Source organism: Wasmannia auropunctata, unplaced genomic scaffold (assembly GCF_000956235.1).
Source record: "Wasmannia auropunctata unplaced genomic scaffold, wasmannia.A_1.0 LD334223.1, whole genome shotgun sequence".
NCBI classification, from domain to species: Eukaryota; Metazoa; Arthropoda; class Insecta; order Hymenoptera; family Formicidae; genus Wasmannia; species Wasmannia auropunctata.
The window spans coordinates 1-12285 of NW_012028667.1; the positions used below are offsets into that span (position 1 = coordinate 1).

The 12285-nt window shown below is 31.1% G+C and overlaps 4 protein-coding genes across 6 annotated transcripts in view; 3 read left to right on the forward strand and 1 right to left on the reverse strand.

The window, feature by feature from the left end:
- Positions 1-225: 225 nt before the first annotated feature.
- On the forward strand, positions 226-4262 carry LOC105459025 (ATP-binding cassette sub-family E member 1). The gene is made up of 9 exons (XM_011704688.1): positions 226-305; positions 874-1097; positions 1339-1554; positions 1693-1900; positions 1989-2175; positions 2249-2655; positions 2794-3106; positions 3207-3441; positions 3741-4262. Exons 2-9 carry the CDS (start codon positions 885-887, stop codon positions 3786-3788), a joined length of 1827 nt encoding a protein of 608 aa, XP_011702990.1. The 5' UTR covers positions 226-305; positions 874-884; the 3' UTR covers positions 3789-4262.
- Positions 4263-4612: 350 nt separating this feature from the next.
- On the forward strand, positions 4613-7922 carry LOC105459026 (sorting nexin-12). Its single transcript, XM_011704689.1, has 4 exons — positions 4613-5340; positions 5877-5972; positions 6346-6470; positions 7364-7922. Exons 1-4 carry the CDS (start codon positions 5176-5178, stop codon positions 7467-7469), a joined length of 492 nt encoding a protein of 163 aa, XP_011702991.1. The 5' UTR covers positions 4613-5175; the 3' UTR covers positions 7470-7922.
- Positions 7923-8017: 95 nt separating this feature from the next.
- Positions 8018-11197, reverse strand: LOC105459027. 2 transcript variants are annotated; one of them, XM_011704691.1, is made up of 5 exons: positions 10971-11197; positions 10624-10870; positions 9940-10125; positions 8748-9798; positions 8018-8296 (listed from the first exon to the last, which is right to left on the reverse strand). In XM_011704691.1, the coding sequence occupies exons 2-5, from the start codon at positions 10807-10809 to the stop codon at positions 8214-8216; spliced, it is 1506 nt and encodes a 501-aa protein (XP_011702993.1). In that variant the 5' UTR covers positions 10810-10870; positions 10971-11197; the 3' UTR covers positions 8018-8213. The 2 variants fall into 2 exon arrangements, with proteins under 2 accessions (XP_011702993.1, XP_011702992.1); XM_011704690.1 differs by having other exon boundaries at positions 10624-11197.
- Positions 11198-11721: 524 nt separating this feature from the next.
- The window catches only part of LOC105459028, a 10439-nt gene continuing 9875 nt past the window's right edge, over positions 11722-12285 (forward strand). For both annotated transcript variants that reach the window (XM_011704697.1, XM_011704695.1), the window contains exon 1: positions 11722-11937. The gene's annotated coding sequence lies outside the window, so the exon portion shown is untranslated. The remainder of the gene's footprint in view (positions 11938-12285) is intronic.

Genomic DNA, 12285 nt, shown 5'->3' on the forward strand with positions numbered 1-12285 from the left:
TACATTAGTTGCAAGCCGATCGCAAGATTGTTGCAACAGCCAATCTGAAGCTTGTATTTTGAAATCAATGCTTCGGATTGGCTGTCGCAGCAAGCTTGCTATCGGCTTGCAACTAATGTAGAACCGGCTTAACGCAAAGTAATGGGTTGTTTTGATTGGTCAGTTCGGATAACGCGACGCGTGCCGCGCTCAGTGGGAACGCACCCTTAGGAGGGTCTGGAAAGGTCGGAACTCGGAACGCATTGATTCAGACCGTTTGAAGTCACTTCCTCTGAATTCTTCCACGTTTTTGAGTCGTTTAATCTGTATGTATTAATATATTGTATTACATTGCTTCTTTTTTAACTTTTTATTTGAGACAATTTGTTCTTAATAACACTTACGATAACTTTGGTGTTTATTTCCGAAATATTTTGAAACAAACTTTAGCATCGTCAATTGAATAATAGGTTAGGGTACAAGTCGCTTGAGAGTTAACAGCTTTTACATTCGTGACAATTAAAATTTGGTCAATATACAGTTTAATGCACCTTTGGTTATTCATATTTGTTTTTCTGTTTTTTTTATTAATTCGTTTTTTTGCTTATCCTTTTCTTTTGCTCATTTATCATATTTAAGTGATGTTTGAGGGATGTGTAATAATTATTATCATAAGTATCAACTAAACACCTTATAAATGTATCATTTTATGCACAATAAGAATTTATCGAAATATTATTAAATTAAAAATTATAAGTTACAAAATTCTGGTTGGTTTAAATTTTTTGTTATTTTATAATATTAGTTTTTTTTGTATTCATTGTTTTGTGCAGTTTACATATATTTTGTATTTAATGTATAAGTCTTGTTAATTTTTTTATTTTCCTAAATTAGCCAGCATCATTATGCCACCAAAAAAGTCAATGGAAGAGACAGATCGTTTGACCCGTATAGCAATCGTGAATTCTGATAAATGTAAACCTAAACGGTGTAGACAAGAATGCAAGAGATCTTGTCCTGTAGTACGAATGGGAAAACTTTGTATAGAAGTTAATCCAAACAGTAAAATTGCAGCTATTTCTGAGGAACTATGTATTGGTTGTGGTATCTGTGTCAAGGTATCTATGTGATACTATCATTATACATGTAATAATATAATTTTTTGATGTAGTTAATAAAATTAATAAATATTACATTTATTGAGCGTTAAGACGTTCTTTAGAATAATGAATCAAAAGTACAGAGAGATTGTTTAACTTCTCTGTACAATGATTGTCTATATATTATGTAATAGTCATGAATTAAAATTAATCATTTTTAATATTGGTAACAATAACAAAAGTTTTTTTTTTTTTACAGAAATGTCCCTTTGAAGCGATATCCATTATTAATCTTCCCAGTAATTTGGAAAAAGAAACAACACATCGTTATTCTAAGAATTCGTTTAAGCTACACAGACTTCCTATTCCACGTCCCGGTGAAGTTTTAGGACTCGTAGGAACTAACGGGATTGGTAAATCAACTGCCCTTAAAATTTTAGCTGGCAAGCAAAAACCAAACTTGGGAAGATATTCCGTATGTGAATACCGTATCTTGTAATATATACATATAGGCATATGTATATGTATATATATGTATATATATATATATATATACATGTGTGTGGACTTACTAAAAAAATGTATAGCACACAAAGCATTTTTATTCTAACAGGATCCACCAGATTGGACAGAGATTTTGAGCCATTTCAGAGGTAGTGAACTGCAGAATTATTTTACAAAAATTTTGGAAGATGATTTAAAGGCACTTATTAAACCTCAATATGTTGATCAAATTCCTAAAGCTGTGAAAGGTACCGTGCAGCAGCTTTTAGATAAAAAAGATGAATGCAAGAATCAAATGGAAATTTGTGAAATGCTCGGTAAGTAAGAATTGTTATCTTTATTTTTGCCATTCTTTTCGTAAAGATTAATTGGGTTTACACTTTAGTTAATACATATTTTTCTTAGATTTACTGCATATACGTGATCGAGGTATCGAAGCACTTTCTGGTGGTGAGCTTCAGCGATTTGCTTGTGCAATGGTATGCATCCAGAATGGAGATATTTTCATGTTCGATGAACCTTCTTCTTATCTAGATGTCAAACAGCGTCTCAATGCTGCTGTAACTATTAGGTCTCTCATTCATCCAGACAAGTAAGTATTTGTAAAAAAAATGTGATTAATTTTTATTAAATTGTTAATATATTTATTACTTGTGTCTTAATAGGTTCATAATCGTTGTGGAGCATGATTTATCGGTTTTGGACTATTTGTCTGACTTTATTTGTTGTCTGTATGGCGTTCCTGGTGCATATGGCGTTGTTACCATGCCTTTTTCTGTAAGAGAAGGAATAAACATTTTTCTCGATGGATTTGTTCCCACGGAAAATTTACGATTTCGTGAAGAATCTCTTGTATTCAAAGTAGCGGAAAGTGCAACCGAGGAAGAGGTGAAACGCATGAATCACTATGAGTATCCTGCTATGACGAAAACAATGGGAACATTTGAATTAAACGTCGAAAAAGGACAATTCACCGATTCAGAAATACTTGTCTTGCTAGGAGAAAATGGAACTGGTAAAACAACGTTTATCAGAATGCTGGCTGGCAATTTACCTCCGGATGATGGATCAGGTATATCTACGTATTTACAAGGACAATCGTCTTTTCTTTGTTTTAGATTATTTCTTAAATGTTATTTATCAATAATTCTAGTATGTACGTCACATGATATATGTCTTGTGTCGTGATAATAAAGTGGTTACTTTGCAGAAAGTATCCCTCAACTTCACATCAGTTATAAACCACAAAAGATAAGCCCCAAATCTCAAGGTATTGTCAGGCAGTTGTTACACGAGAAGGTCCGAGATGCATACGTGCATCCTCAATTTGTAACCGATGTAATGAAACCTTTGAAGATCGACGATATTATGGATCAAGAAGTGCAAAATCTTTCTGGAGGAGAATTACAACGAGTTGCACTAGCTCTTTGCCTAGGAAAGCCAGCTGATGTTTATTTAATTGATGAGCCATCTGCGTATTTGGATTCCGAACAACGTTTAGTTGCTGCAAAGGTCATCAAGAGGTATGTCATAATTGGATTTAAGTATTATTGTCTAGAAATGTGAATGTGAATTTGTAAATGAATACTATAAATTTTATTTTCATATACATTTACATTTCAGATTTATATTACATGCAAAGAAAACAGGATTCGTAGTGGAACACGATTTCATCATGGCTACATACTTGGCTGATCGTGTGATAGTATTTTCTGGTACACCATCTTTATCAACCACTGCTCATAGTCCTCAATCTTTGTTAAATGGTATGAACAGATTTTTGGAACTATTGGGCATCACTTTCAGAAGAGATCCCAATAACTTTAGACCAAGAATCAATAAAAATCAGTCGGTAAAGGTACGTATAACTTTTATATGCGATATGGAGTTTCTCGAATCTGAGAGGGCGTAGATCTTATCGAAAATATTCAATCCATTCTTAACAATAAAGTATTAACAGCTATAACATATCGCAATTTGATTGGGTAATGTAAAATATATTTTCATAAAATTCTTTTGCTCTATACACTTTATCCACGCAAACAGCTAAAAATATTTAATTTTCTTTGCTTTTACCTTATATTCACGCATGCGCGTATTGTAAAAAAATCTTGTATTTTTTAAGGGCACAATTTTAATCAATTTCTCTTTTCGTAGGACTTGGAACAGAAAAGAGCTGGACAATATTTCTTTCTAGAAGAGTAAGATATACAGTATCGTGGTGCAAACTGAACGGCACATATAAAATATTATTAAGGAAGATTTTTTAATCTTTATACTTTTTAAATCCCAGAAATTTGAACGCTGTATTTCGTATTAGAATATTAATGCTACATATGTTCTATATGATTATTTGTAATATCGTTTAGAAAGAAATGTTACTTTAGCAAGGGAAATAACTATTTTATTGTGCATATAACGCAAAATATATATAATTACGCATATATAATAGCTACAGGATACACAATTTAATAAATGTCAGAATAAATAATTTAAAGATAAAAGAAATTGAGAATGTATTGTGTAAAAACGGATTTTCCATAAGTATATTTGTCAAACTGTATACTTTTCACACATTGAGAAGATTTCGGTTTACTGAGCGTATTTATACATGTATGTACACATAATACATATTCGTCATAATAACGGAATAGTAATTAAAAAATAATATTGAAACGACTTTTTTGTATTGAATCATTTTGCTCTGAAACAAGAATTATTGATATAAATGTGTAATGAGTTGATTGCGAGTGGGCCATAATATAGAAAATAAAAATAAATAAATAACGGCCATGTTTATGTTGAATGAAGCAGCGAGCACTCATTGAACAATTGAACATGATTGGTTCTCACTTGTATGTACGTATGTATGTACATACATAGATCCAATTGTCACATTCAATCTTGCTCTCTCGGTAACCAGGCTGACTCGAATACCGTTCCTTTTATTCCCACTGCGCATGCGCAATAGAAAGTTTTTAATACTTCCTATTACGCATTTATACAAAACGAAACACCTACTGTGCATGCGCAATGAGAATAAAAAAAACACTTTTGTCATTTGCTTGAGAACATTTTTTCCTCGACGAAAAAGTGACATATCGATGCTCGTCCAGTTCAATATTATTATAGTTGAGTGATTAGACTCATTTGGTATCGCTGTGCGTTCCAAAAAACTCAAAGAAACAAATTTTTTTTATAAACTTATTTATCATAGAAATAATAAATATCCGAAGCGTAAAGCCCCGGCCATATCAAATTATTATCATATTGGACATTACATTTAAAATTGCGAAAAGATGAATAAAGTTGTTCAATTAAGAAAAAATGGATTAAGCTACATCCAATAAGGACGGCATGAACGACACTGTATACGACATACAATACGCACGAGGGTGCGTGTAATGTGTGACGTAGCGGAGGGTGAGAAAGAAAGAGAGGGGGAAGAGAGAGAGAGAGACGAATTGTGTCAAGTTACCAAGCGCTGTCATTTCTGGCGGTGCTTCGGAACATTCACTGCATGTCGGTAGTGTTTTTGAGCATTTTGTAGAAACGAAGAACGAAGCGAACGCGTATTTAATTGAAACTTGTAATGGCGGACACGACTGTAGACGCAACGCGGCGCTTAAATGTGAAAAAACAAACGCTGGACGACGCTTACGCAGCACCTGCGAATTTCCTTGAGATCGATGTGATTAATCCGATCACACACGGCGTCGGCAAGAAACGATATACCGATTACGAAGTTCGTATGAGGGTGAGTAATATCCATTTTGCTTTATACATTTGTACCACGTTCAACGTTTCGTACATATGTCGAAATTTAGTTTTTCCAATAACTTTTACGTCCGCAGTAATGCGAAACAGTCGTATTGAATAATCATAATTCAGTCATGCCCATTAATTGATCAGACCATGCTTATATCGTGGGTTGTTCCCGCTATCGGTATTGATAAAGACCGACATACATTTCTGCTGCTCAATTCGCTCAGATTTCGAAACAAATGTAATATTTTCGAGAATCCAATGTATTTATATTTTTTATTTTTATGACGTCAAGACCGTCTATAAATTCGGACTAGCTTGATATTCGGAACAACAAAGGGATAAAACTATAATATTGAAAAACATTGAAGGATAGATGTAAGAGATAGATGATGTATGGAAATGCATCTACGTATGCATATGCAATATGCACACGTATCACAAATATTTCAAGACGTTGAAGACTTGCAAATGTTTTTGTTAAGAAACATATAGTCTTTTCAATGTTTATCATCTTTTTTTTTTCAGACAAACTTACCAGTCTTTAAAGTTAAGGACTCAACAGTAAGAAGACGTTACAGTGATTTTGAATGGCTGAGAAATGAATTAGAAAGAGATAGTAAGGTTAGTTATTGAAAGAGGTAAATATACTTAAAAGCGAGGCTCAAATTCAACAAAGACTTTTATTATAGAATGAATCTTTTACATACACTTTCATTTATAAATTAAGTTTTACAAAAAGTGAAAAAAGTATCCTGCATTTTTTATCAGCTATATTTGAGAAAATTACATTTATTTCATCAACTTATTATTGAACTGTGAAAATATGAAAGCGTATATTGTTGACGATAACATGCGAGAAAAATGCCTGGCTTCTCTCAGGCAGCATCCACAAATTCCTTTGCCCTTTTTTGATACTTTTGTATTTCTTGTATCTTACGATATGTAATATCAGATAGTAAACTACTTTTGGTATATTTTTTTTGGTAAATTATAGATTGTGGTACCACCTTTACCAGGAAAAGCATGGAAACGTCAAATGCCTTTTCGTGGAGACGATGGAATATTTGAAGAAGATTTTATCGAAGATCGAAGAAAAGGCTTGGAAGTTTTTGTTAACAAGTGAGCATATTGTTTTTTATGTACAACAGAAAGTTATACAGCTTATTGTTTCATGCAAAGAAAAAATGCCAACTAAGCTATCTATAAAACTAATTATTTTATCTACTGCTGTATGTACGGTAATTGTTTAAAAAATTATATTTAATTTTTTTGAAAATTTAGGTACAACGGAATTTTTATTTTTTAAGCATATTTATATTTATTTGACAGAAACAAATATCGATAGGCTGGAATAGATATCACATCTTATTCCAGCCTGTCGATATTTGTTTCTTTCAAATAAATATAAACGCGCCTAAAAAATAAAAATCCCGTTTTACCTAAATTTTCAAAAAAAAAATTAAATAAAATTTTTTAAACAATTACCGTACATACAGCACTAGATTAAATAATAAATTTTATAGATAGCTTAGCTGGCGTATTATTTCTTTGCACCATGCATCAAATTATTTCTTTGCATCAAAATAGAATACATATACATGATTTAGAAATATCTTTATGTTACTTTCGCCTCATGTTCAAATTGAACATAATTTTTGTAAAAAGACTGACTCGACAACACGCTATTTTTATGATCAAATTGAATTAACGTTGCAAACTGTCATCATTGGAAGTCTTCATTTATTTGAAAAATGATTTTTTTCAAATAAATGAAGATTTCCAATGATGACAGTTTGCAACGTTAATAAAGTTACATAAAGATATTTCTAAATGTATTCTATTGAAATCGTTTATTTTATTGACTCCATTTATTCAAATCGTAGTACAATTGTATACATATATGTACAGTATACTTTAAAAAATTTTAATTAATTTTTATCTGTATATATGAATTGTATTGTAATTGTGTACAATGTCTCTGTTTGTATTGCATATTGGCATTTGTATTTCAGAATAGCTGGACATCCTTTGGCACAGAACGAACGATGTTTGCACATGTTTCTGCAAGAACCGGTAATAGATAAGAATTATGTACCTGGGAAGATACGTAATACATAAGTCGCCATAAAAAAGTATCACAAATATCTTTTCCACCAAACCGTCACATTTTTGATCGCGTTTTCATTATATTATTGACATCTTGTTTGGGAGTCACGAATATTCTTCTATATTCTTGCAAAAACTATAAATAAGCTTCCAGTGCTACGATATCAATTCGGGATACTTATTTTTGGAAATATCCACTTCTAGTTTATTCTTTAAATATTATTACACGAAAACATAGTTAAGCATCTTTATAAAGAAATAAATGGTAAATTGACAAAATCATTCTTACATGTTACTAGGTTGATTCTGTCTACTGTTATCATATGATACTGTTTATAACGAAAGAAATAAGTAAAATAAAAAAATGTTATTCATAAGAATTATATCGTAAAATGTACTCCTCATTTTGTTAATTATGTAGCTAGTGTATTGTTTAACATAATTAAAAATTGATATATAAATTGATACCTCTTCAGTTTTAATCAACAAAAAATAGAAATATATGCAGAAAGATTTTACACAAAAAAAATTTTGTGCGCGCACGCGCACCTTTCTCGAAATTTTTTCAGAATTTTGTTTTATTCATGATACGTATTTACATTGTAACATACAATACATCTAATTCCATCATGTGATGCATAAACAAAAGATCAAAAATGTTATGCGAGAGAAGAAAATGATCTATATCGAGGTACAATTTCTAATGACTTTCAATGATTTGTATTGCATATTAAACTGATATAATGCCAATCTCTTTTATAGATATATATCCTGCTTAGTCTTAATAAACTTCTTGTTCTTGAAGTAATCTTCTATATACTTGTTTACACACTCTTGTTCTGAAATAAACAGGAGAATATATGAATATTGTGACTACAAAATAATGTTTTAGTATATACTTTTATATCGCTATATTGTGAATCAAGTTAAACATTGTAAGGTACATTTAGAGCAGCTGCTATACATTTTTCTGGCATCAATATTTTTTCTTTATTCAATTATAAAAAAAGGAAGCAATACACAATATAAAATATTTGAATTAAAGAAATTAAAATTAGTGTTTTTTTCCAACAACTAACTCTTTTTGACAAAGTATTCCAAATCGTACAATCCTCTCTATTGGTGTTATATCGAAATACTTGAATACGAAACGACCAAAATATTATATTACACAAATATATTTTATTATTTACTATTATTAAACATTAACTTATTTTTATACAAAATTGTCGAATTTTTTTAACGTGTACTGAAAAACATCATTGTGTTCGACCAGTGGACACGACTCACCTGGAAAAGTATTCTCTATAATAAGCATATCTGTAATGTACTTTGCAACAGCTTTGAAAAGCTGACGGTCTTTAATTCTTCTTTTTTTATAGAATGGCATTAAGTATTTCACAATCCAAGGTGCTATTCTTTCTTTGCAAGCCGGTAAATGTTCCTCTATACAAATTGGTGAATCTGGCATCATTTCTTCTTCCTCAAATTCTCCAAATAAACGAAGAAATTTTTCTTTTACTATTCCGTGCCTTCGATAATTTGTCAATGATAACTCAGTCATTTTAGCTTTCAATTTCGAAACTTGATGCACGCGTTCCACAAACCAAATAGCATTTATCTTTTGTTTTTGCTTGCTTTCAACTGCAGTTTCGTTTGCATTGATTCCCTTTAATTTAATGGATCTTCTACTTTGCATTTCTTTATAGCGACTAAAGCTGATTCTTCCTTCGCTTGTATTTACTTTTGCTACGTTAGGCCTCGCTACATTATTACCTAGTGGAACATGAAAAAGATTTGAGTCTGCAATAATGTCCGCTTCCGAACATATCTTATTAATTTCTTTATCAATGTTTGCTTTAGTAACACCAGAATGTTTCTCAATTAGTCTCGTAAGATCGCTACTATCATCACTTTCGCAAAACATATCCTGCATATGTTGTAATAAGGAATCTCGTGAATTTTCATCTTCATTTCTGTAAATAGATACATTATCCATTATATGAGAATTTATTTCATCATTAAATTCAGGACTAGCATTGTTAGATTTTTCTTTCGCTGTGCTCTGCAGCATTTGCATATCTGCTTCATCATTAAAATCTTCCGCAGCATTCTTACTTTTGCAGAAATTACTATAATTCATAATAGGTAATGCTATTTCAGGCAATGATTTCTCACAATTGGACATAAAAGATATACTTTGTATATTTGTTCCTTCCAAATCCATCCATGTGTCATCTGTTTGTACAGCAATATCAATTTTATCTTTTGGTGTTTCTAAAAATATTACTAATTTTTTATAGACTTTTTTTTTTATTGTATGTGATTTTACGTCGTTAATCTGCAAGGATAGAGAAGCTAGCATTAATGACATAAAATGTCGATGATAAAACCTAAATAAATTATAAAACTCATTAATATATTGTCTAGCTCCATTAATCATTTTCAACAATATTTTCTATTTATTTATTATATTTCTTACCATTTTTAGCATATTTTGTCTGTATAAATTAGCTTCTAATGCCAATTGGACAGCATGTAATTCCATTTGATCTGCACACTTTTTCACTTCAATACGTTCAATTGATACATCATCATTTTGCTTGTAACAAGTTGCATAATTACTAAGTAAGCATTTATGAAGATAAGATAAATATACAGCACGAACCTATACAAATATATATTGTATAACAGTTACTCTCTCTATGTGATAAAGTTATTAACAATATTAAAAAGTTACTTTTATTAGAACAAAACATTTTAAAACAATTTGATTCCCCGATTAAGTTATTTATTATTATACTAATAAGCATAAATATTATCTTTTAAATTTTAAACTTTTTAAACTTAAAGTAAAATTAACATTTGATTGCAATAATTTTGATAATTTCTAAATTTTTATTCGTTGTCTAAAAATAACAAACTGAATTTGAAATAAATGGCAAATCAAATATTTCTTTATACTTAAAGTGTTTACCAGAATTTTGATCAATCTGATATATCTAATATAAATATACCTAATATCTAATGCTAAGAAATAAAACGATGTAAGTCTAAGTCTTTGAGTTTTTTGGAAAAAATTAACAAATTTTTTACGATCTTTTTAAAGCAAAAAAAGTGTGCGCGCAAATGTGTATATTTTTTTAATATGTATAAAGAAACATGCCGTTGCAGTGAGATGTAAGAACTCATTGTTGGATTCGTCGACAATGACAGAATTTTTAAAAAGTGATGGTAAGGGCACAGATGAGAAGTCGTCGATATTATCCGAGCTATTATCACTATCGCTGTTGTTGCAAGCATTCTGTTCTTTTTTCAATGTAAATAGAGAAGCATCAATAGTCGTCATCATTGCAAAGAACGTTTTGCAATTATTACATCGCGTAACATAAATTAAGATGTTTGTTGTATATCTGTCAATAACATAACCTCGATATCGATTATGCTGCTACCTTACATATATGTAAATATTTACAACAAAACTAAAAACAAATTAATGTGATTGAAACAAACTGTCGTTAATAAATAGATAAGCGTCTCTTTCATTTTCTGTCAGTCATTGCCAATATTTCAGTATAAAAAACACGCTAATACAATTTTGCAAAACACAGTTCGTGTTCCGAATTCAAAAAATTGTTGCACTTTAAACGAGATAAATACATATTTGGGTGTTGGAGAAAAAGAGAAAATGAAGATCCTGAGTGCAAAAAGTGCAAGCAGCACGAAGACTATAGAGTATTGATCATAACCATAGACTTTATAAAGTATGGACGGTATATACTCTATACTGTTTATATGATATCGCCTTAAAACGGTCATATAATTAGGGCCGAAGCACATGAAATGCATAAAAATGAATGAACATAACATAAGGCGGCTAGACCAATGAGAATCTCATATAAATCAATATGGCGACTTTGTGTTAGCTGGTCATTGGTCCGATACAGGACGCGGCAACGCTTGCCTCGCATGCCGACGAAAATTGGCGTTGTAGCCAATCAATTTATCGATTATCTTTTTTACTCTTATATAAAAGTATTAAATTGTGATTGGCTACACAACGCCAAGCGTTGCCGCGTCTTGTGTGCATTCAGGACATATATGTGTCAACATGCGTGAAACGTACTTCCGGACACGACTTTGCTTCTATTGCAAGCCATATATTTATAAGGTCTATGGTATAACTACTTGTGCAACGGACTTGCGCAATGAGGTTAGCAAAGTGATGTAACTCGACTTCGCTTTTTAATTTTAAAAATGATAAAGACACACATACATCACGATCGCGCATGCACATGTATGATAAAAGATCGTTATGAGGAAAAAGTTATATTTCTTATACCTTTGTGAACAATTCTACTTATAAATCTGGGAAATCTATACAAAGAATTAACGAGAGCTCTCGCATTATAAGTTGGCCTTGCATACGATTAAAAGAGCATTCTTCGCGAGAGAGGAACATATTATTAGACTTACACACGTAAGACGGTGCTTTATTAGTATAGTTAATATTTAACAGAGATAACTCTGACGCGGCGACCGTGATAAAATATGTCGCTCGTAAACAGCGCATAGTACTGTAACGCGAGCTGTTACAAGATAACATACGTTAAATTAGTGACTTCTTAGCAGGGGCCGGACTCTCTAAAACCGGTATTATTTCGATAAGTTTAATTTTCCATATCCCACATCACGCCGTGACATTACATATAATTAAGTAAATAAATCTTATGGTTTTAATTGTTTAATTAATTATTTCCATCGGTATAGAAAATTAAGACACAAGATTATAATTAACTTATTCTTAATATATATATATATATATATA

Excerpts from the sequence above, each read along its gene's own strand:
- LOC105459025 (XM_011704688.1), top strand. The coding sequence starts at position 885 with ATGCCACCAAAAAAGTCAATGGAAGAGACAGATCGTTTGACCCGTATA. Across the intron at positions 1,555-1,692 it reads CAAACTTGGGAAGATATTCC|GATCCACCAGATTGGACAGA; the intron begins GTATGTGAATAC and ends TTATTCTAACAG. Across the intron at positions 3,107-3,206 it reads GCTGCAAAGGTCATCAAGAG|ATTTATATTACATGCAAAGA; the intron begins GTATGTCATAAT and ends TTTACATTTCAG.
- LOC105459026 (XM_011704689.1), top strand. The coding sequence starts at position 5,176 with ATGGCGGACACGACTGTAGACGCAACGCGGCGCTTAAATGTGAAAAAA. Across the intron at positions 5,341-5,876 it reads ATTACGAAGTTCGTATGAGG|ACAAACTTACCAGTCTTTAA; the intron begins GTGAGTAATATC and ends TTTTTTTTTCAG. Across the intron at positions 6,471-7,363 it reads TTGGAAGTTTTTGTTAACAA|AATAGCTGGACATCCTTTGG; the intron begins GTGAGCATATTG and ends TTTGTATTTCAG.
- LOC105459027 (XM_011704691.1), bottom strand. The coding sequence starts at position 10,809 with ATGATGACGACTATTGATGCTTCTCTATTTACATTGAAAAAAGAACAG. Across the intron at positions 9,799-9,939 it reads GACAAAATATGCTAAAAATG|ATTAACGACGTAAAATCACA; the intron begins GTAAGAAATATA and ends CTATCCTTGCAG. Across the intron at positions 8,297-8,747 it reads TATAGAGAATACTTTTCCAG|AACAAGAGTGTGTAAACAAG; the intron begins GTGAGTCGTGTC and ends TGTTTATTTCAG.